This window comes from Aythya marila (assembly GCF_965140915.1).
Source record: "Aythya marila genome assembly, chromosome: 13".
NCBI lineage: Eukaryota > Metazoa > Chordata > Aves > Anseriformes > Anatidae > Aythya > Aythya marila.
This window is the reverse complement of record NC_139054.1, coordinates 17,812,164-17,835,674: the sequence shown is the minus strand read 5'-3', so window position 1 is coordinate 17,835,674 and position 23,511 is coordinate 17,812,164. Positions and strand designations below refer to the sequence as shown.

At 44.3% G+C, this 23,511-nt stretch overlaps 1 protein-coding gene across 2 annotated transcripts in view; it reads right to left on the bottom strand.

Annotated features, from left to right (window-relative positions):
• The window catches only part of CHRDL1 (chordin like 1), a 43,528-nt gene extending 20,491 nt beyond the window's left edge, over positions 1-23,037 (bottom strand). For both annotated transcript variants that reach the window (XM_082770993.1, XM_082770994.1), the window contains exons 1-4: positions 22,935-23,037; positions 20,323-20,469; positions 18,709-18,821; positions 15,559-15,652 (exon numbers count right to left, since the gene is read on the bottom strand). In XM_082770993.1, coding sequence (XP_082627119.1) covers positions 15,559-15,652; positions 18,709-18,821; positions 20,323-20,419 — 304 coding nt within the window. In that variant the 5' untranslated portion in view covers positions 20,420-20,469; positions 22,935-23,037. The remainder of the gene's footprint in view (positions 1-15,558; positions 15,653-18,708; positions 18,822-20,322; positions 20,470-22,934) is intronic.
• Between the last annotated feature and the right edge of the window lie 474 nt (positions 23,038-23,511).

The following is a 23,511-nucleotide window of genomic DNA, read 5'->3' as shown; positions in this document are numbered from 1 at the left end:
GCTAGCACGTTCAGTGACTGGGGCTATTTGGTTGCATAAAACAAGTTTGGAAGAAGTTTTCAGATCAAGATCAGATGACTCTTACTGCAAAAAAATACAGACAATCATATATTGGAGACAGCACATTGAAGAGTGCAGCTGATCCCCTCCAAATGCAGCATCTGTCAGAAACTGGAAGGAAGCTTTGTTTCTATTGCATGCCTACATCTACTGCTGGAGAGAGGAGGCAGCATGTGAGTAACTTTCTACAACTAGGACTTGCCTTGGTTTCTTTTCCAGTGCTCTTTAAATCACGGCTAATTAGAGGAGCTCAAACTCCCTCATCTTCTCTTGCAGAATGTGAAATTACAGTCACTTCATATTGCTTTAATAACTGCCACGTTTGAACTAGGAAAAATCTTGACATTAATGTTGATACCAGCATGCATTACGCTGTGCCTCGGTAAAGATATGTTAGAACTGGATTAATTAACTGCAAACATCCTGCATTGCTCAAAGCCCTATTTGTAAACCTTGTTTTCTAATCAGCATTGTTCCTAAAGCTTTATCTGGCATTTTAATGGTGCTGACTAACATTGCTTTAATTAGCCACCTCTGTAAAGTACCAGGCAAACCATCTGTGTGAATCCTTCTAATTAACTGGGTTCGATCTGAGCTTTTCTTTCTGGCATTCATAGCGTGTCAGTGGAAGCAATATAAAACATGCAGGGTAAAGGTGTTATAGCATCAATGGAAAAGGAAGTATCTTTGTTTCTGGGGTTGCTATTTATTTGCTAAGGGCTCTGACATCAATACAGAAATTGACAGGCCCTGCTTGCATCTGACAAGGATTTTAGTGGGACCGAGATAAGACCATGAGTTAGTAACATGGGTAGTGCTGACATATCACAATTTTAGCATTAGGCAATGGCAGGGAGCTATGATGTGCAACCGAGGCTTAGCACGTGACTTGCTGTGGGTTTGAATTTACCCTGTAAGTATCTTTAAAGGCTGGATCTGGGTGAAGGTTTCAGGTTTTGCAAGCAGACAACACAATACAACTGCATCAAAAATTGATTAGCTTCAAAAATTCAAGTTTTTAAAAAAAGCAATTGGAGGTTGCAGTGACTATGCTTGAGTTCTTATATCCCAGCACGCCTCTTTTCCAAACGGGGGGCTCTCTCCAGCTTGTGTTGTCCACCTAGGCTGTTTTTCACTGGTGTGCCATACACACACAGTAAATTCTGGCCTCAGTGAAGCTAACAGAAAGATTTTCCTCAGGATCCAGCCTAGGTGCTTGCTGTAACTCTGCTTTTTAAGGTTATGTTTGGGGAGATGGCAGCCTGTACTGGGAGGAACTGTGGATCTACAAAACCATGGTTTTCTATCAGTCCAGATCTATGGTACAGCCTGATACAGAAGTTCACTCAGAACTGGAACTGCATGTTGCTATAGTTCACTTGTCCTCTAACCTAGTGTCCATTTGATAGGAGCGTGAAGAAACAGTATGGCAAGAAGTTTTCCATGAAGGGATGCTTGAAGTTTGCCATGAAGTGCAGTGTTAATGCTTTTCTGACAGTCTCTGACACAACAGCTAGATATGAATTTGATAAACCACAAGTGTTTTACCGAAATCTTCTGACTCTACGGAATCTACTCGTCACAGATTTTTCATGGAAACCTGCGTGCGTTCACAGTGTCTGCCCATGGCTTGGGGTTTCCTGGAAACAAGCTTTGAGGGCAGCCATACGACGTGCACAGACCCTGGCCAAGAACTCTGGGGGCTTCGTGGCTGCCGGAGCCTCCAGTCTCCTGGGAGCGACAGAACGGTGTCACGTGGATCACAGTCAGTTTTGGAAACAACATCCTTTAGCTTCCTCTGTTTGCAACTGTTTTTCTTCCTGGATTGTTACAAAAGCTTGTTCCTGAGATGCTTTACCCTTACTTGGATATGAAGCAGAAGAGCATCAGTTATCTGCAGCTAATCCCTTGAATAGCTTAGACAAATTCCACGGAGAGTTCCTGCTATTTGAATCAGTGGCAACTTCGCTGAAAGTATTTCTGTGTAGACAGTGAGAAACACTAACTGGAGATGGGCAAACTGGCCTTTTGGGCAATGTTCCTGTAGGGTCACTTCCTTGAGGTTTCAGGATCCAGGCCTTACTACAGTCAGTGAAGTGTGCAACGTGGATCCTTCTGTACATAAGGGTACATGTGCTGGCAAACAAACCAGCTAACAAACTGGCAAAACCACCGCATAGTCATGGCATGATAATCAGTAAACTATTTCTGCTATTTCTACCTTCAAGACAGAAAAGCCAGTTGCTTTTTGGATGGCCTTTGCCATTGTGGACAATGAGACCAAGAATCTTTGCTTTCTTCAAATTGTGCTGAGTTTTACTGATCTGCAACCAGTAACAGATCAAAGTGGTAACTGAGTGTGTTCCCAGAGTGGAGGATGTACAAATTAGGCAAGGAAGGTGTGTAGGCAAAACTAAGGCCTCTGCACGGTAGGACCCTGCACAGCACCCCAGGAAGGGTCTCTGGGTTTTTATTGCATCTCTATGAGATTCTTTCTTGTACAATATTCTGCCTGTTCTTGTTAGTACTTTCCTTAACACTCTCACTATTGCTTATTTTAGTATCAGAACATCTGGCAAGGATCATTTTTAAAAAATCCTACAGGCTCTTGGCTTGCTGACTTAGAAACTATTTTTAAACTGCAACGTTCAGAGTCACCTAGTGTCATTTACAGAAAAAGATGGGCTTTTAACATCAAGCAGAAATGCTAGGCGCTCAGCCTGGCTTGGTTTTCGCAGTTTGTCTGTTTTATTAACCACCCTTATAAAAACAACCAAGTGCTAAACAATCTGAAATTAATCATGAGGTTTAAAGCCTTAAGAAACTTACCATACTGGGAACTGTTCTGCAGATAGTCTCTCCGCTCCTCTATAACTAGGCAGATGATAGATTATGAATTTCAATCCAGAGTGGATTTTATAAAACATGCTTTCTGAATCAGCACGGAGCACAAGTACGTACAGACCAAGAGAATGTGGACTTTTTCTGGAGCCCTATTCACTAGTCAAGCAATTTTATCCTGTTGTAATTCAGGAGCAACTGTTTGCATTGACATCTCTCCTGCATAATCACTTGCATTCCCAGTGAACTCAACTGGAAGAGTCAGTTTAGTTGATAAAAAGGGTATTTCACAGCTCTCTAGGATGGACGTTGGTGCAGGAAACTGTCTTTGGACACCAGCTATGTGGTCATCTCACGTGGTGCTTCTGTACAGAAACCAGTCACCCCAAATTGCAACATATTACTTGCCTTGACATTTAGAATTGGCGTAATAATTGCAGGACAACTATTCAGAAGCAACACTCAAAGAACAATTATGAAGGTCCTTAGTCAAAATGAAACAATTCTTGGAAGTGTGCCAGGCACAAACATATCTAATGCCAAAGGGGAGCGGGACTAGCATGAGAGAGCACTTCTCCCTGTTTTGCTTATTAAAAAATACATGAAATGTGAATCAGCTTAGGTTGGACACCCTGCCCAACAGAGTGGATGGCACTTAGATGACCTTAGATCTGTTTTTGTAACACTGCTTGCTTGTGTAGGAGTTGCACGTACCCCTAGGCTTCTTTGATAAAAATTTATTGTTAATTCTCCACCTCCATGGAGTCCAGGCCATTTCCCTACAAGCAGAATCGTTCTGTAGGGTAACTTACACAAATGGCAGTAGAAAGAGAGATGTAAGGATGATTGTTGTTTATTGAGTCTTTTTATTGGTGGTTTTTATAGCAATTTTAAGGGCTAACACAGTGGTCTCCAGGTGCCACTGTGAAGGACAAATCCTAGGAGGCCCCAAAATACTCGCTGAAGTAGCTTGGAATAACAGTAATGGGATAAATTATTCACATGCTGAAAAGTGCATTTCTGGATCAAGTCCTGCAGGTGAAGTTGCAACTTACAAAGTGTGCTGAAAAAAATCCAGGCAGCGATATGGAACAAGAAGCCAATTAGCACTGACTGCAATTCGTGCTAGGAGGTACAAGCATCAGTGCAAGGAGGACAGCGTTGCAGATAAGCCATTGGAAGCCTTCTTTACGCTACACACCTTGTTACCTCTCCAGCTCTCTTCCACTGCTCCCAGAATATGGGTTACAATAGCCAGAGGCCTCGCACAGTACAAAAAATGCAGTGTTTTCCTATACCACTGAAATGTGTTTTTAACATGGGCTGTCACCCACAGAGGCTGTTCATCTGTCTCAGGATGGATTTCGCCCTCTGGTTTTATACTTCCCCAAAGTAGCTCGCCTGCGTACTGTCCCTCGTGGCTATAGCTCTGTCGTGGGCCAGACACCCGCAGAGCAGGAGGTGTGCCCCCCACGCCGACTTCCAGCTTTTATCTGAAAGCAGAGCTGGGACTGGCAGCAGGAAAAACAGTTCTTGTATCTTGTTTTGGAGTTTCTGGTGCAGTGTTAAAGCTTTAAGGGTGCTAACATGCCTAAGGTGCCACCTCGCACATGGTGAACAGCCCCTTTTCCACCCCAGCCTGGGTTAGCCCGTTTCTTTCCAACGGGTCCCAGTGAAGCCAAGGAGTGACCTCTCCAATGAATTCTCTTCAGTGAATAACTCTGGAGAGGGGGACTCTACGCAAACAAGGTGTCACGTTTTAATTTCTATTTAGGGGCTGCAATATTGAAAACTAATTCAAAGCACATGAGCCGTGCTTTGGTTCAAAACATTTCCCTTTGGCAGGTAATGGTTTCACCTCGTGCAGGAGAAACTGAGCTAAGAGGAAGGTTCTGAAAGGTGAGGTGGTACAGTTCATTCTGGACGGTGTACCGGTAACGCCCTGTGGCATTCATACACGGGGAAGCAATAGTGAGTGATACATTAGGATCAGACTGGATGGCAGTGGGTTTTGACCCTCTTTGTAGTTGGGCATGCTTGCTGTGCACTGACTGACATGGTTTCTCTTTCCATGGCACCAAGGACACGTACATGGCTGCATGTTTCAATCCTCTGCCATCCTGATGTAGGGAAAAGAAACACAAAGCGAGAAAATCCAATCACTTGGAAGGTCGCTTTGCGAGGGGACCTGTGCTAAGCTCCTCGCTCCAGCTTTAAAATGATGCGTGCCTCTTCTCATGGCTGAACAGCCTTCCTGACAGCTGGATAGGCATGTATAGCTGTCAGCAACCCTGCAGCTGCTCTGATTCACAGTATCTGAACCAGCATCGTGTCACCTGAGGAATCAGAGCTCTGAAAAAGTGGTAATGAGTACTTCGACTCCTGCTGCCTTGGTGTCTGTTTCAAGGGGTTCAGCCAAAGCTCTTGCCAGGCTTGGAAGGATGCTAAGTGCTAGTGACATTCCAAGTAGAAGATAAAGAAACCTGCCTCCAGGCAGAAATCCTCTGTGCTAGGCCCTTCCCTCTACTACACACAAGCCAATGGAATATGGTTATTATATTTAAGACAGCTATTCAGTATGAGACACATGCTTGGACTGGAGGAATGAATATGCGTTGATAATCTGATCCTTACAAATTCAGAACAGAGCCTAAGACTTGAAGAGGTGAGGGAGGCATCCTGCAGAAAGAGATTATAGAGCTTGCTAGAATGACAGGCAGATTTTAGTCACAGTTATGTTGAATAAATCTGGAACAACTCTGTTGATAGGACTAACCCTGATGCTGTGTGTTTTAAACTGTATTTTTTAAGATATTCTCTTCAAAAAGATCCTAATGTTTATATGGGGAAAAGATCACATAAATAATATTCCTCTGTGTTTATGCAGTGCATTTCATTCACAAATAGCAGTGCTTTTATATAGCACAGAGCACTTGTCTATTTTCCTGTAGCCCCAGTGAAACTAAGGTACAGTAGGTTTCCTCTGTACCCAGAGATCCACTTAATGTTTATCTTCTGAGCCATTTGTGCCAGGAAGGCCTGTGCAAAGAAAGATACAGCTGGAAATGTGGATGTCCTCATTCTGCCAGTGTGGTTCATTTCCCCAAAAAAGCTTTTAGTGCAAGAGACATTCCCTGGTCATATCCTGGCCACCTTAGCATGCGTGTACTGTGGCTTCTTGGTGAGAGAGAGCCAATTGCAGAGTGGAGAAAGAAACCAGAGAAGACGGGAATCTCTGTTCAACAAGGCCAAGTGCCGGGTCCTGCACCTGGGGCGCAATAACCCCAAGCAGAGCTACGGGCTGGGAGAGGAATGGTTGGAGAGCTGCCAGGCAGAGAAGGACCTGGGAGTGATGGTGGATAGTCGGCTGAATATGAGCCAGCAGTGTGCTCAGGTGGCCAAGAAGGCCAACAGCATCCTGGCTTGTATCAGGAACAGTGTGACCAGCAGGGCTAGGGAGGTGATCGTCCCCCTGTACTCGGCTCTGGTGAGGCCGCACCTCGAGTACTGTGTTCAGTTTTGGGCCCCTCGCTACAAGAAGGACATGGAGGTGCTCGAGAGAGTCCAGAGAAGGGCGACGAAGCTGGTGAGGGGCCTGGAGAACAAGTCCTACGAGGAGCGGCTGAGGGAGCTGGGCTTGTTCAGCCTGGAGAAGAGGAGGCTCAGGGGCGACCTTATCGCTCTCTATGGGTACCTCAAGGGAGGCTGTAGCGAGGTGGGGGTTGGCCTGTTCTCCCACGTGCCTGGTGACAGGACGAGGGGGAATGGGCTTAAGTTGCGCCAGGGGAGTTTTAGGCTGGATGTTAGGAAGAACTTCTTTACTGAAAGGGTTGTGAGGCATTGGAACAGGCTGCCCAGGGAAGTGGTGGAGTCCCCATCCCTGGAGGTCTTTAAAAGACGTTTAGATGTAGAGCTTAGGGATATGGTTTAGTGGAGGACTGGTCAGTGTTAGGTCAGAGGTTGGACTCGGTGATCTTGGAGCTCTCTTCCAACCTAGATGAGTCTGCGATTCTGATTCTGTTATTATGGGCAGCATGGGATGCTGTGGAACACAAGTGTCATGGTGACCTGGGATAATGCATGCTCTTTTTTCCCCCCAGAAATTTGCCAAACTTCCCTCAGCATCTGTGGAGGCCTCTTGCATATATTTGCCTCAGAAAGCACAAAACCTGTCAGCACTACAGCTACCTGACCTGCTGCTCATGCAGCTTCAGGCCTGGACAACTAACCTGAGCCCCAAGTGCCATCAGTGTGCGGTGGGACAAACTGCTACTGCAAGGTCAAAACCACCAGCTGCTGACACAGCAAATGTTTGTACCACTGTCATGTCAAGAGAGGTAAAGAACACAAACACTGTAAAGCTATTTTATCGCCAGAACTGAATCCTGACCCATCATCTGATGAGAATTCAGGAACCTCAGGGAGAGAAAACTGCAGGGCTATCATCTATCACCTAGCTATACAAAATATCTTTTCTGGCCAGAGGTTCTTAGGGGATTACAGCAGAGCAGAAGAGAGCAAATTGATTTCTTTCTTATCAAAAATTCCTTTGCTTAATTTCTTCCCTGTACCTTTGTTTCCGCTCTCCATGAATGTGTCACCTCAAGGTCTGATCTGAAGTGCATTGAACTAAAGAGATTTGGAACCTGGCCCAAACACCTACTCCGTGTGGCGCAGTGTAAAGGCAGTTTCCTCTTTCATCTTCTGTCTCATATTTCTAGCATGCTCCTTAGCATTTCTAGAGAGGGGACTGTATCACAGTCAATAACTGCATCTGTTTTCATAGAAGGCTTAGTCCAAAAACTATCAAATCTAATGGAAAAGTGTTGATTGACTGCAGTGAGCTGTGGATCAGCCTGCGGTCCATCTGCATTTAGCCTGGTCCCTCGCTCATGCGTTACAGTGGAACTTCTTATAAATCTGTGATTTAAAGAGACATAGATGATGTGTGAAGGTCCCTCTAAAAAACAACAAAAACAGAGCAGCGATGATGTTTTTAAAGCAGTGGCTGAGGCTGACAATAAATTCGGATTGAAAAGTTGTTCACTATCCAAAAACTGCAAACACAAGTTCTAAACAAAATCCATATGTGCCTCTCGGAGGTGCAGGTGACAAAGATATTGTGCCGCAAAATGCTTTACATTAAAATAGCTTCAAGGACTGTGTTAAGCTTTAAAAACTCCGAGGTAATTCAGAGTTAATCACAACAGCTAGTCTTTAATATGATCAGATGGGAGAAAGTGTATGAAACTCGTTGCTTGAAGGAACTAGTAGCACCTTATCTAGACACCATGAACTTTCGTACAGATTCAAGGCAAAGATGCAGTTTGAGTTGAAACCCCCAAAAGGCTGTTGGTTGTTTTTGAGCTTTCTAGGGCTAAAGTCAAGCTCTTCACATTATTTTAATATATTTTCTGCAGCTCAATTTCCTGTGTTTTCTTTTATAGTGGCATAAAAAAATGCCCAGCAAAACTCTGAAGGAGTCATAAAACACTTTCTAAGTTGCTCCATTTTAATTCCTGGTTTAAGGCTGAACTTATCTGAATCTATCTGTCCCTTTCCCAGCCAAGGAAACAAATGGAATTAAGCTTTGCTGCACTTAGAATCCTTTCTGAAGTATCTTTGAAGCTCTTGGAAGTTGTCTTGGAAAACTTTTGAGCAGCCTACTCTATGCTATCATGTCAGTCCAAAGAATGGAAGTTCTAGTCCCGTCATCCGTGTGTACTGACACATATTTTTTTCAGTGCATTTTTGATGCTGATTTACAGATAGATTGTTTGAATTTTTAATGTTCAAAGAAACAGAACGGGAACAAGTGCTAACCTCAACCTGGCTGTTAGAGCAAGCATTCCATATGAAGCTACTAACAAAGGGAAACTACAAACCAAACTATGTTACGTGAGCCTGTGTCAATAGGAAGAAATTAGGCGTCTCCCAAGAATGCCTATATCGTTATATTTCCAAATCAAATAAGCAGTTTATGTGAACTATCTGGCAGTTACCCACTGGTGGGACCATGCAAAAACCAGATCATCTCACTAATCTCCAGCACTATGCAGCATTCTGTGAGTCCTTCAAATTCCAGATGTGAACATCCAACTGGTTGGTGTATGTGAAAGAACCATCCACGAGCATGGCTCTGCAATATCCCGGTACCTCCACAGGAACCAAATGCAGGCTGGAGAAACTTGAGAATTGCTCTTATTGCTAGATAATAGTATGGATTTCTCCAGTTATTGCTCTCAGCTGCTGTGTATGTTGGCATAGAGATTCTGCAGCCTTCTGCAGTGTGGCTACCGAGTGGTTGGGTCACAGGTTATTTCTGATTTCTTTTTCATCGTCCGTAAAAGAGGTGGCAGTGAAGGCAGTGGTGGAGCTACAGGGCCTGCAGGCACTGTAAAAGTGTGGGTTAAAGATCTTAAGATATTTGGATTCTGAGGCAAAGTAACAAGGGATGGCAGAGGTGAACACTGAAGGGGAGCTGAGTATGGAGTGTTTCTCCCCTGAACTGAAGCTCATGTCAGACATGTGACATGATGCTTAGAAGTAGACAGGATGCTGAGAACATGGCCAGCTCTAAAATCTGAGGTGTGCCTGTAGTGCCCAAATCATATTTCTGTCAATTGACTGTTCCTGAAGTGCCAGTTGTCTATTCCTTGGTGCCAGCAAAACACTCCTAGTAGGACTCACTGCTAAGGTGGCTATGAATCCATCACATACCAGACATCACTTACAGAATGTATAAATATTCTGTGGATTTCAAATGTTCAAGATTTTCAGGAGTCTAACTTTTTTGTTGTCTGTCAGAGAATTCAGCTGCTTCCTACCTGTGGACAATGTTGTATGAGGAAAGAATAAAACCTGCAGGACTTTCAGGTATTGCAGCTGATTCAATGATGTCAATTATTCCGTATGTTTCCCCACTCTTGTATTCCAACAGTAATTCTACACAAATCTCTTTCTGCATACTGAGTTTTCTTTTTCCTCACTTTTTTAGCACTGTGTTTTGTATGGAGCCACTTCAGCTTTCAGCTGTACCTGTGGTGCACTACTCCATCACTGGCAGATTGGACTTTGTAGGTGACACTTCGGTCTGATGTTGGAACTCCTCCAATCCTAATGGCCGGTGTGATGCAATAGTTGAGCTACATGTATGTGAAAGCTCTGTGCCTTCCTCCCCCCGTCCCCAAACATTCATGAAGTAGATTGTTTTTTTCTGAACAGAGGAGTGGGAAAACTGCAACTGAGAGCCTGGGAGCCCTTGTGTGTGAGCTGGATAGAAATCAGAACGTATTCTCCAAATGCTTTGCTGTATGTGCATCCTGCAGAGGAAAACCATTCCACCAGAGCCTTCCAGCTGCCCAGGTTGAAGATTTTGGTTGTAATTCAGTGCAAGATGCACTGTACTATCCACATAGTTCTCTGTTTACATATATGATCTATATCAGGTCTAGAGGTGTTGTATGTACTCAGCATGGTGCAAGACTGAGTCTGTACAACCATCAGCACTACCAAATGCAGCGTGTTCCCTGGACTGGCTCGGCTGCTGGAAGGAACCAAGTGCAGGTAGTGCTGAGCTCCTCGCAGGCTGATTTTTCCTGCTTCTCGAGAGAGCGTTGCACTGCAGTGAGTTCTGCACTGTCCTACCTAGGTTGCTTCCAGGGTCTGAAGCAGCTAGTTCAAAGGTATGGGTATTACTAGGTCATGCTGCAGCCTACCACGCAATCATAGCCTCACATATTTTAGGTGATGTTGTCAGATCACTATTGTGAGACACCTGATTTGGTCCGTCTATGTATTTAGTCCAACTGTTTGTATAGGTACCACCTGGCATTTTGTTATTTCAATATCTAAAGAACAACGAGAAGTACATCAGAAAAGCGCTTTGAATTTGATACAGAAAAGTCATAGTACCAAAAGAGCTTAAACTCAAATGTGTTACTAATCATGAACGTTCCTGGAAGCCAGTGTGTTTAGTCGGGGCAGCAAGCTTAAAAATACTGGAGCCAGATGGGCTGATTCATACCTCAGTATGCAGCCTTATCTGCTGAGAAATCGAACCAGCAAATGGAATATGGAAACCCTTTCTCAATCCTGCAGTGTGCATTTTTACTTCTGACATCAGCATCCTCCATTTACGTATTTCAGAGTGTACTCAAAAACTTCTGACCTAAAACTAGACGCTACATGCTATGAGTCGCAATTATTCCATGTAGAAATGAAACAACTTAGAATAAATGTTCCATTTGTAAAGGAAGTAGTCCGTGGTAGTGCACAGGAGTGCCACAGAAGACAGCTGCAACTAAATGTTGAGAGCTTGTACGTGAAGTTTATTTTCACGAAAGGAGGTAGCAGGTCTCATCTGCTCTAGAGCTGATCCTGCCCTAAGAATGGTGGCAAATTCTCTCCCCAAAGCACCTCTCCTCTGATGATGCTTGCAGCATCCTGAGGTGGAAGGAAAGAATTCAAGCTCTGCTGCTGTGATCAGATGTATGATTATGGATCCAGCTGAGCCGATAACTCTTTAGCCCAGTTTAGCAATCTGACCGGAGGTTGCTAGAAGGAGTCCCAGAGCATGTGATGTCCTTTTGGATCTCACTAATCTGTGTAAAAAGGGTCCCAAGGAACGCGAAGCTAGCTTTTTGTTTTGATGCTGTGTGTGTGAAGATAAGAATCTAATTCAGATAGTAAAACAAAATAGTTGAAGGATAAGTTTTGAAAAGATGCGAAAAAGCTAGCAATGACTCTGTGGCAGAAGCTGGTGGGATGAACCGCTGGTGAAAAGTAGAAGATGCTTCATAACATATGTCTGACAACTACTTAAGATTCTTGGTAGCTGGTGCCAGGGAGACAGGATACAAACACTGCATCTCTTTGTGTCAGCAAGGCCAGTGTCACTATGGATGCGGGAGACATTAATTCCAAAGGGAGAGCAGTGCCAACTTTTCTCAAAGGAATCCCTTCAACAGCTCCTCCACTTAGGTGGTTATGAAGTTCAGTTTCCAACAAAAGTCGCTGACTCCTGGCATTACCTCTGCTTCGTTAAATAAGGAGGCAGTTATTTGGGCAGTTACGCTCTACAAGGCCTGTAGAAAAGCCAGGAGGAAGAGCCCAAAGTCACTGTGACTAGCAGTACTCTTTTCTGAAATGTAGCTTGAAAATCGGAGGAGAAACATAAGTGACAGAACTTCATGAGTATTTACGAAAGCAGTTAGATGAATGGCTAGAGGGCCACAGCTCAGACACCTTCCATCAAAAAATTATCGGGGGAACCAGAGAAATGACATTCCTCCATAGCATGGGATGCTGCACACAAGACATTGTTTGCTGGACACACAGAAATTGAAAGCTGGCATAAGACGTATAGGAATGCTTGAAATTCCTATTCAGATCAGGCATGAACATTTACCACTGACAACAGAGCATCTGACTATGATACGCATACTCACTGCAGAAAGCAGAAAGCAAATAACCCCTGAAATCACAAGAAATCCCTTGTGCTGTTTTGCCTAACATTGGTGCAGATCTATGTGAATTACAGATTCAATTAGGGGAAAAAATGAAGCTTAGTAGCAATCCTGTTTTTAATGAGCTTCCACCAGCTAGCAGCTCAACAGCCCATCATATACATAGCACGTAGACTATACTTAGATCCTAGGAGTGGAGAGCAGATAAAGGATCACAATTCAGGAAAGGCTTATTCTGATAATTTTCTGAATTTATTGGTTTAAACACACAGTACGAAAATCTAGCTGATGACCGTGTCATCAAATGGCAAAAATTTAATTTGATAGGATTGGAGAGTTTACAGAGCTCCTTACTCTTCCTAGGTTAATGAGGAATGTTTTAAAATCTTGACTGGTATCACGTTTACATCCCCATGAACAGAAAAAAAGAAAAAAAAAAAAAACACAAACAAAAAACACTGAGTTTGCTGCCAAAGAGCACTTGAAGCAGAAACAATCAATCCAGAAGCATTTGTGTTTCTATATTAAATACTGTACAGAGACGCATAAAAAAACAACTGGTCCTGCCCCCAATTGTTAATTACATACCGAGAGTGGAATTTCTCTGATTTAACTTTAGCTGTCAAAAAAGTAAGCATCTAGCATACGCTAGTTGCCTGTGCTCCCTCAGTAATCAGTGCAGAGAGAGACAGGCATCTCCAGGGAAAAATTCTTTTCATTCTGGATAACAGGATGAATCACCCTCTGGGGACGGTGTGTTTCCAACAGCTGTAAAGGGTATCTAGATGATTCCCTTGCCAAATGGAGTTTAGATTAGTTGGAAAAACAGACGAGCTTTTGGGCACACCACTCTTTCTTTTGATCTGAAAACTGAAGTGATGTTCATGTTCCTAGCATCTTACTATTTTATCTAACAGTACTAGTTGGTCAAATAAAAGATACTCCCTTACAGTCTTTCCTCCCTGTGTATTAGACCATCGTATCTAAAACCCTACCATCAATTAGATGCCGAAATACTAGACCTAAAGATGCATGGGATGAATCTTGTCCCACAACGCAAGAAGAGTGAAAATACCCAAAGAATGTCCAATAGTTATCTCAACTGAAAGTGAGAATATAACATCCTGAGCCAGAGGTGGCTGACAGCATGCCAAAGTCACAGTCAAACTGACCATAACACATCCAAGTGCAACCAGTATCCCAGTAAGTCAGAGCTAGACAAGAAGGTGAAGTCTAGCTGCAGCCTAAGTTAATTCAAATCTTTTGGGGACCTGCAGACTGCTCCTGAGACTTGGCTGCCAACAATAAAACCACTAATGACAGGAGAAACAAACTTGAGGTTTCAGGCTCGTTGCTGGGGTACATCATGGCAATAGAAGGCTACTGTGGAGAAAACTGTTCTGAGAACTGTTGGGAGACTGCCCCTGTGAGCAGAAAGCCATTAAGGCATGCTGACTGTAATTATGGTATACATCCAATTGTTTCCTCTGTAAATGGGATCAGGTTGCTTTCTTTGACTATACAGAGGTATATGGGAAGACACAGTGCTTGGGGTATAACTATAAAAAAGACTGAACACTAGGAAATGTCTTGGAGAAAACAGTGCTGCACTGATGAGCAGGAATGTATCGTGTTTGGGAAGCTTCTGCACCTCTTGAATGATGACTGGTATTTAAAGGCACGTGTCCTTAGGGACATGGTTAGTGGGTGATAGTGGTGGCAGGGGGATGGTTGGACCAGATACCTTGGAGGTCTTTTCCAGCCTTAATGATTCTGTGCTGCTGCAGTGTGTGTGAAACCCAGCCTTGTGGACTGACCGCTGTTAGTACCTTACAGTACCTGGACTCCTCGTACCCTGGGACAAAGGCAGGAACAGACCTCAGGAAGGACGGAGCTCATCTCCCTCAGTTGTATACGGTGACAGTGTAGCTGTCCGTATCCAAAGCAGTGTTGTAATTCTGGCTGTAGCTCACAGAAATACAGCAGCAGTTCCAGGATACAACTCAAATGCTTCAGATCTCTGTCATGGCATCAGATGAGCTATGCACAGGCTCCTCCTCCCCTCTGATTAAAAAAGGATTCTAGATACTTAGCTCAGATATTGATGTAGGCAGCTGATAGACAGATGGGTATAATTGTCAGGACAGATGAATCCTACCAAAAATTTACCAGTGGGTGCCATTTACTCTCCAGTAAGTGTGACCAGCACACTCCAGTCCCTGCTGAACAGCAAACTGACTCGTGCTCATGTCCACCACTGCAAACTGCCCCCTGCTCCCAGGTTTTGGTCAGGGAACAGCTGCTTTCCTCAGACAATGAAACTCTCTCTGGAGAAAGTCAAATAAAACCCCTTTCTGTGATGCTGCATGAATACTCTTTTATAAGAAATGAGGGGTGCCACTAAGACAGACATTTAGGGAAAAGCTGCAGTCAAATCTACCAGCCATTAGGCCATGTCGGGAATGCTGTAACAGCCTCATGAAAGATCCTGCCCAGTCTCTTTCATACAGTAGCTCTTAATAATGAGCATATAATAAATGTACAGTCTGGAGGAATTTACTATACAGTATCCAATTGGATTTATATAGTCATAAACTTCCACAGCACTGCTTCTATGATTTACAACAGTCCCTACTAATGAAGCTATGCCTGGATATGAGATGTAGAAGGCAAAATTTACCAGACTGGTTGTACAGTGATACTATACAAATGCACGTTTGCCACAGCAATTTGTAATTGCTCATTAACAGAGAGCCATTGCGAATAGCCGTGTATTTTAGCCTGCTCTTATGAAAAGGGCCAAAAGCATAAACCTAGGAAATTTGTGGGATAGGGTTTTATTGTGATGGAGTTTAGAGATAAGGGAAGGAGTGGGGAGCAGATAGCCCATGGACCCCATCTGTGAAACTTCTGCTACCTTCTGCCAGGACTGCAGGGGACTGGGCTTGGTGGTGTACCTGATTCCTCCCCAGATACATACTTTTGATTTCCTAAAAAGCAATCACCACAGAAAATACTCTAAATTACTGTAGGACAAGCTTCTCATGACCTAAATAGATATGGAAGGATGTCTACTTCACAGAAGTTTTCCAGCACAGACATTGCATTTTGCTGTTACTCAGCATATCAAATAGCTGTTTCAGAAAGGAAAATGCCATTAATATGAATTAATGTCATTAATATAAATTACCTGGGCATCGTGGGCAGCACAGCTGTGGTACATGCACAGGGGAAGGACAGTGTAGGCTCGGGCATCTTATTCTGCTGCACAGTACATTTCCATTCTGCAGGCAGAAAATAATACGATACTTTACATGTAATGAAACGGGCTACCTTACAAGTGTCTGTGTTATCTATTCTATGTTTGGATATTTTAAAAACAAATGCCATTTTACAACATTCTGGTTCCTGTCACACCAGCGTACGCCCAGACTACTTTCACTGCCTCTGAATTTAAGCTGGGGGTCAGATTGTAACAGAAACCCATGCAAATCTTAAAATCAGAGCAATTGCCTAAAAATGGATTGCAACAATCTTCATTTGTGTTTTCTTTTGAGCAGATTGTGCTTGGAAATTGCATTTCCAAAACTAAGACACAGATAATGAATGGTAGGTCTCTGAGATATCCCCTACTGAGGGTTAGTTCAAGACCACAAGAGACAATAGTGTCTGTAATTTTTCCTGAAAACTGTGGAGAGTCTTTTGTTTTCATTTTATGGGTTCCCCAGTAGACAAAGAACACCAGTTGGTAAGTAGCCATTTTTCTAAGAAATATGAGCAAGTCTTGGGAATAGTGCTCATTACTCATGTCATTAACATAATATTCTATTTGACCACATCTAAGTTTGATTTATAATTAAAACACAGGGAATTTTCCTTCTCCAGTGTCTGTAACCAGAAAAGACTATCCATTTCAGATTCCCATTTCCCATCTATAATTCATCCTCCTAATTTAGCTCTGAGTTGCTCATGTTTATAGCAAGAAAGATCTTTCAGCATGAGCATTGATACTATGCTGTGACTGTGCTGTGACTATGTCGGTTCAGGTGGTGTCGGGAATAAACCCACTGCATTTTCATATGTCTTCTGGAGCACTGAAATGTTTCCAGCAGAGGTGCCGGCTCCCTTAGATTTCCGTTGTATAGGATTTTCTAGCCGTCGCCTTCGAAGCAATCCCCTGACTCCTCCATACCTGTAGACCGCAGGCTGGAGCCATGCTGTAAGGCCATTACTACCCACGAACATTTATGCATCTTCTCCAGAAAGAGACACTAAAATGATAGCCATCTGTTTCCAATGGTGATTGAGATTAAATGTACTGATTGTATAAAAGGGGAGAAAGTCCTAGGCTGCAGGCTTTTGCAGGATGAGGACTGTTGTTGGCCTGCACAGCTCCTTGCCCAGCAGACCAGGGTCCAAGAGCCCGTGAAGCACTGCTGCCGAAGAAAGGCTGGCTCCGTGCCGCTTCCTTGGCCTGTCCCGTGGCCTCTCTCCCTTTTTATTTACTCGTCCTGCAGAACCTCCTGGGTGAACATGTACTTTTGGTGCTTCTGCAAACCTATTTAACTGATCTTACGCCTAGATTTTCAGAGATAGTTGGGAATCTAAGCCCTCCTGACTAACGTGGGACATAAGCTCCGTGAGTCAGGGCCATGGAAAGCGTTCCTGCGCCCGACACGACGGGTAACAAGGCAGCTCTCTTCCTGAGCTGCGGCGTGGTGCTGCCTGGGGACAGCGTTGGGTTTAACCCCTGAAGTCTGCAGATCTGACTCTGGCCAGGGAGGGGGCGGTTGGCAGTGTGTGTGCAGGAAAGGAGGAATGGGGCAAGAACACTGAATTCTGTTTACGTTTATTCTGGTTTAAGTATGTAAATTATAACTCGTAAAAATACAATACTACATACACAAAACCAGGAATGCTTTTTTTTTTTTTTTTTTTTTTTTTTTAATCTCAGGCTGAATAATTTGGCCTCTGTTTAGCTGGTTAATGTGTCTTAACTTTGTCTTCAACATTCAAGTGTATGTCTGTGTAGAAATCTCTCTCTGTTGCCTGGCTGGTGTCACTTGTTTTGTGTGGAGATCGTATGGATCATGACGTTTGAGGCCACAAAAGAAATTTTGGTCACACCGGTTATGTAGACCCCTGGGCTTGTTTTTACTTTCCTCTGAAGTGTGCAGGAGTAGGTTGCTGTTTTTCCCATCCCTCCACTGTCACATCTTCCTAAAAATCATTAAGCAATGACTTGTATCCAGATCTCCAGGGTTTCTAGCGAACTTCATCCCCACCCAAGACACAGCTTTCCAGCAATGTAATGAGTGTTTTATCACATACTGACTCTGAGGGAGTTTACAACTTTGCATATAGATCAGCAGAAGTGAGCAGCAACTCCTTTTTGTTTTACACAGGGACTTTTTTCTTTGTAGCACAATGCTTTTGCTCTCACAGATGCACAGACGGGAGAGGCAGCCAACCTTGCAGGACTACTGTTTGTGCATCTCTGCACAGAGCTGTAGTAGCAGATCCCCCAGAGCAAATGCTGCACAGGGGCCCAGTATTTTACACTTGCAGGGGAAGGAAATAGCCAAGAAAAATGTATTCTACATTAAATACAGCAGACAAAACTCAGCATCTGGAGTGTCTCATGTGTTAGTCATTATAAAGTACTCCAAGGGACATATTCTGCTCTCATTCTCCTGTCCTCCCAGCTCTGTACAACATACTTAGAGAGTCTGTGACTGCTGTGTCTGGGTATCAAGCATCAACTGATGGCAGCCCAGGGCCTGTCCTTTCCTAGCCTGGCCAATTCTCTCTGCCCTCTGTGCCCACTCCTCATTTTTTGTCATCTCATTGTTCCTTCCTAGAGTCTTACAAATGTTATTATCCATTTATTGTTATTATCCACTGTTTTTTCAACACTTTAAGGCAGCAGGTGCTTTGACTATGGAAATGCCTTTAAGAAGACGTGGGCAGTGTATGTACATCAGAACACAATGAAATTTGGGTTCAACATAATCCTCCGTACTGACAGCAGTACAAGGATTGTGTTTAAGTAGTGGGGTCTAATTATTCAAGGGGTAATGCTCAGCACTGACCGAGCTTCTGGCTAGTTGAGGAGCTTTTTTGGCTACACTGTACAAGCATTTTTGCCACTGTTAGCCTTCTTTGTTAATGTTTTCCCTTCACAAGGACATTTTCCCTTCATCGCCTCTATTTCCTGCAGCATGATCAGGACCCACCAGTGAAAACTGGTTTGGGCTTTGTCAAATTGTAGATATAATGCAGAGGATTCTGGCCAGTTAAGCAAATAGAAGTCGTAGGGAGAATAGCTCGATAGTCCTACCTCTGAGCAGAGACAATTAACGCAGTAAACAAGTCCATAGGGTTCTAGGTAAGGATGCCATCTTTCTCCTACACGGTACTTCTTGTCTTGAAACACACAGTATGTATCTGAATCTGTAAACCAGAGAAGAATTGAAAGAGTTATGAATGAACAATCCCATTCCATACTTGGAAAATAGCTGACAAAATGCCTTTCATACAGGGTGTGTTTATTCTTTGAGCTTCAAAAGCGTAGGCTCAGATCCCATTTAGGTAACAAAATGGAAGTGCTTGATTGCTCAGACAGGTTTATATACTAAACCTTTTCATTACAAAACCAAAGCAACTGGCTGCACTCAGGAAAATCTCAAGCTGTACAGCAGAGATTTTGAACAAGGGGACTACAGAAGGAAGATCCATGCGTTGCATTTACACTGCACATGGAGTATCTCCACGTTGTAAGAACCTGATAAAAAAGAAGCTTGTCCTAGTATTTCAGAGCAATTTGTGCTGATTTATACATGCATCAGCTTCCAAATTAAGATCTTTATGTTCATTAAATACTTGTAATTTTGCAGGTACAGTTTTGCAGATTTCCGTCTACCTACAGACATCACTGCCCCATCTCTCCCTGTCACATTCCAGTTTCATAGAGAAAACTCAAATCTCCTCAGTAAAAGGATGTGGTTCTCTGTGTTGCCATGAGAGGAATCCTTGCCATACCTTTATGATGTCCGAATTCCATTTGATTCATCACTCTCTGTATAGCTGGTGCTTCAGGGTATCAAACAAAATACCTGCCTTCCAAGAGATAATCTCAGCAAGGACATTCTTAACATTTACGGGGCTACGAGAAAGTAGCAAGAGGAAGGGATTGAAATCTCTCCTCTCCTTTCTTCTTTTCCTCTCCTCTTTTCCTCTATCTGTAGAAGCACAAGCTGCTGACAGTGAGGCTGAAAATTTTAACAATTTCTTAAGGGCAAGCGATGTGCTTTGTAAGAAAATGGCCAAAATGCAGCCTGAACAGGTTGGGAGAGCATTCCAGATAGCGAGCGGCACGGCTGTAGCAGGCAGTAACTCCTACAGGCTTTGTAGAAGCATTCCCTGTGTTTTGTTTGTATTCTTTTCAATGCTTCTCATCAAGTTTTTGACAGTGCTTAGACTCTTAATTTTCTCAAAGGATGTATCTAATCCAGTTCATATGAGGTTGTTTTTGGAACAGAACGGAACAGTCTTGGACGAGCTTTACACTAGCTGAAAACCTCAGCACAATAGTCTTACACATGGGACAAAATCCAGATAATCTGTCAGATGTTTACAGAGGTCACTAAAATAGAATTAAGCACTCTCTTGATTCAGGGTATTTGAAATAAAACAGATTCTCCAACTGATGTGTTATGTTCTTTATGAAGCAGTGAAACCTGTACAGCTTTAGGAAAATGTGCCCCAAACATGGGTGTGACCTGATTCCACTAAACGCGGGATTAGGAGGAGGAAGAATGGTAGAAGGTTTTGAATGCAGTCCTGCAGTTTAGGACATTCTTGTTTGAAAATCTTTTCTGATCCACATTTGTCAAATAGCAGGAAAATGTCAGGTTTGAGTGAATGTGAAGGCTTTGTTTAGAAGTCTACTTACGTTTTACTTGTTCTAGTTTACCTCCATCTACGAAAAGGAGACAGACCACACCAAAAAAGATAAAATGAAAATCCTCCAATCTCCACTTTTTTCTCATCTTTATCAACAAAAGGGAGAGAAAAAGCCTCCAAGGTAGAGAATGTTCAGCTGTCGGGAAGAAAACATGAAATGAATTAAACTAGAATCCTGAAAGATAACTTAAATTCTCTGACATGCCTTCGGCCAGCACCCAGCAATCCTAAACTGCAGGAAGCAAAAAATCTGTCAATATCATAGATCTGCATTGCATGGAAACATCTTTGGCCTCAAATCATCCCGTTTTTGGAAAAGGGACCACACTCTCATTCATGAAAGCTGAAAAGTGGACATCTAGTGGCCATCAAGTCCTGTTTGATTCCAAAGGGGAGAAATCTGGCATGTAAGCAATCTAAATTCTTACACAAGAAAAATAGGTTGGGAGATTTTCTTGTAGAACAGCTCTTTTGGGTGTAACTTAGGAAATACAGGTGTCAGTGATAACATGTTTGTCTCATTGTAAAATTACCCTTGCGTTTACCTGGTATATTGGCCCTGCACCGTGGAAATCCCTGCTTTGGGTGAAATGCTGGCCAGGCTCTGGGCGAGGGGAGTTTTCCTCACTGAATCTAACAGGCTCCCACCACTATTCAACTCACCCCTCCTCCCATCTCCCAACTACTATTGTTCTGGGATTGGGTATAATTAATTTTTCTAGTGTTAACCCGTTCATTGCCTTGAAATCTGTAAGTACAATAGGGGAAGAAACGTGCCCCCTTCCACCTTGTAGATCCTCAGTGTCAAAGTCTTGCACGTGGAGCAAAGCCTAATGTATTCTCTGAGAGGTGCTGAGATGGGATCGTATTTGCTGCAAGCACCATTCTCTATCTTCTTCTGGCTTTTAAAAGATGAATTATTTTATAATGAATAAAACAGGGAGAAATGTAAATAACTAAGGTAAAACTTATTGATGATAGCTAATGTAAAATTCTAATTTAGGAAATCTGAAGATGCTTTACTGCTTATCAGACATTCACTGCAAAAGCATTATCTTCACAGCATACATTTGTCCACAATTTACAATGTAGAAAAGATTTGGTTTTAAGAGTCTTGAAGTGGATTCACAGTTTTATAAAAGTTCAAAAAAAAAAGATTCACTATTGGAAAAATAAACAATCAGCTTCATAAACTAATTTGACCTCTTCAGATTTCATGTAAATACTAGAACTGTACATGAGTGTGTTTCAGCTGACAGATAAGCAAAGCAGAAAGAATAATTCAGGTATGTGTATTCGAGATTAAGTGGTGGAGAGCTTAGAGAAATCAACCGTTGTAAGAAGAATGGAGAAGGCACTGTAAGTTAACAGCCACTTAAAAAAATCTTCCTATTAAAACTATTGTGCTCTAGGATACCCTAACAAAGAGTAGGGGATCCTTTATCAGAGTGTTTTTATTACCTTTACTGTCGGGAGGTTCTCTACATATTCCCCAACCACAACAAAATGGATATGTGCCCTAACTAACACGTCTGTCTTCATCGAGCTCTGTGTTCAGTGGGGTCATTCAAAATAATGCAGACTGCATCTGAAAGCATTCAAAAACATAATGCTGTTTTCAAAGCACACTCCCTATGGCAGTAACAAAATATAACTTTCCATTTATTTTGGAAGCTGAAAATAATATTCCCATTTCAGAAGAAAGGTTTAAGTCACTTTTTCCTTTCAACATGTTCAAATCACACAGGAGACTTTCAAGCCAAACAAACTTCTAACAACTTGTTTAAAAGGAAAACCTTGCAGTTTAGTCTCAGGACATCGCTGAGAACAACAGTAGCACATCAGCGGGACTGGCAGAAATACGAACGGTCAAATACTTCGGCCTTCTTGGGGGTTGCTTAAGCAAACAATATTTATAAACGGAGCACAATAATCCTTTGTGCAGCACTTTACCTGTCGGCTAGCTCGGCTAGCTCGAATAGATGGAGCTTAGAAACCCATCCATTTTACACGTCACGTCTTCCAAAGGAGGAACGTTTGGAAATTGGGGTTGCGTACGCTCAGGAGCGCTTCCCGGCAGTGAAATGGAGGAGTTAACAGCAGCAACGGGACGGGGACTTTTGATGTCTTCCTTAATTCTCTTTAATTTCGGTCTTGTTGTTACTCCAAATATAAGCGCATACTTTTCCCTATTAGCACACTCCCTTTACATCCCCAAAGGGCAACGTCCCGAAAACTCCCCCCGGCTCAGCGCAGCCCCGCTCTATTAACCTGTTCACCATCGGCGTGCTCTCCGCGCAGCGCGGGCACCGCGGGGACCCGCAGGGACGCGGCTCCTCGCCGAGCCCAGGCTCCCGGCTCCTCTTTTTCACGCCTCGCCCTGCGAGGAGCCGGCCGGGGGCACCTCGCTGCCCGAGCCCCGGGGCTGGGGGCACCCGGCCGTGCTTCGGGGCGCATCCGCGGCGGGGATGGGGCCGGCAGCGGGGTCAGCCCCGGCTCCGAGGCTCCGGGGCTCGGCGAGGGAAGAGAAGCGAAGCGAAGCAAAGCAAAGCGAAGCGAAGCAGAGCAAAGCGAAGCGAAGCAAAGCAAGAACTCACCCACCTGGGGCCGGGCTGGGGCCGGGGGGCTCCGCTCCCCGCTCACGTTGCCGGCATCTCCGCCCGCCCTTTCGGGGCTGCCGGGGAAAGGGACGGGACGGGGAGGGAGGACGTGGGGGTCCCGCAGCCGGTCCCCGACCCCCAGGAGCTGGGGACGAGGAGCTGGGGCCGCACCACGCCGAGCCCCGGGCCACCTGCCGCCTCCTGCCGCTGCCGGCGGCCCGAGGATGCTCGGCCGTGCCCCGGCAGCCCGCTGCAGCCGCGGCGGCACTGGGAGCAGCGGGAGGAGCGGCGCTGGGAGGCAGCGGCCCGGCGATCCGCCTCCCGCCCCGGCCCCCTCCTCTGCCGCCGCCCGGCCCCGGGGCCGCGGCCCGGGGTGGAGTTTGCTCCTCCGGGGGGGAGCCGGGGGGCGCCCGGGGGGCCGAGGGGTCGCGGCCGCCACCTGCGAGCCCCCCCCCGGCTGGTCGGGTGCAGCCCCGCCGCCCGCAGAGGCGAGCCCCCCCCTCCCCTCCTTGTCGGGTGTTCCCTCGGGAGGTTTCGGGGTCACCCGGAGGGGCTGAATGAACCCCCTGGCTCGTGAC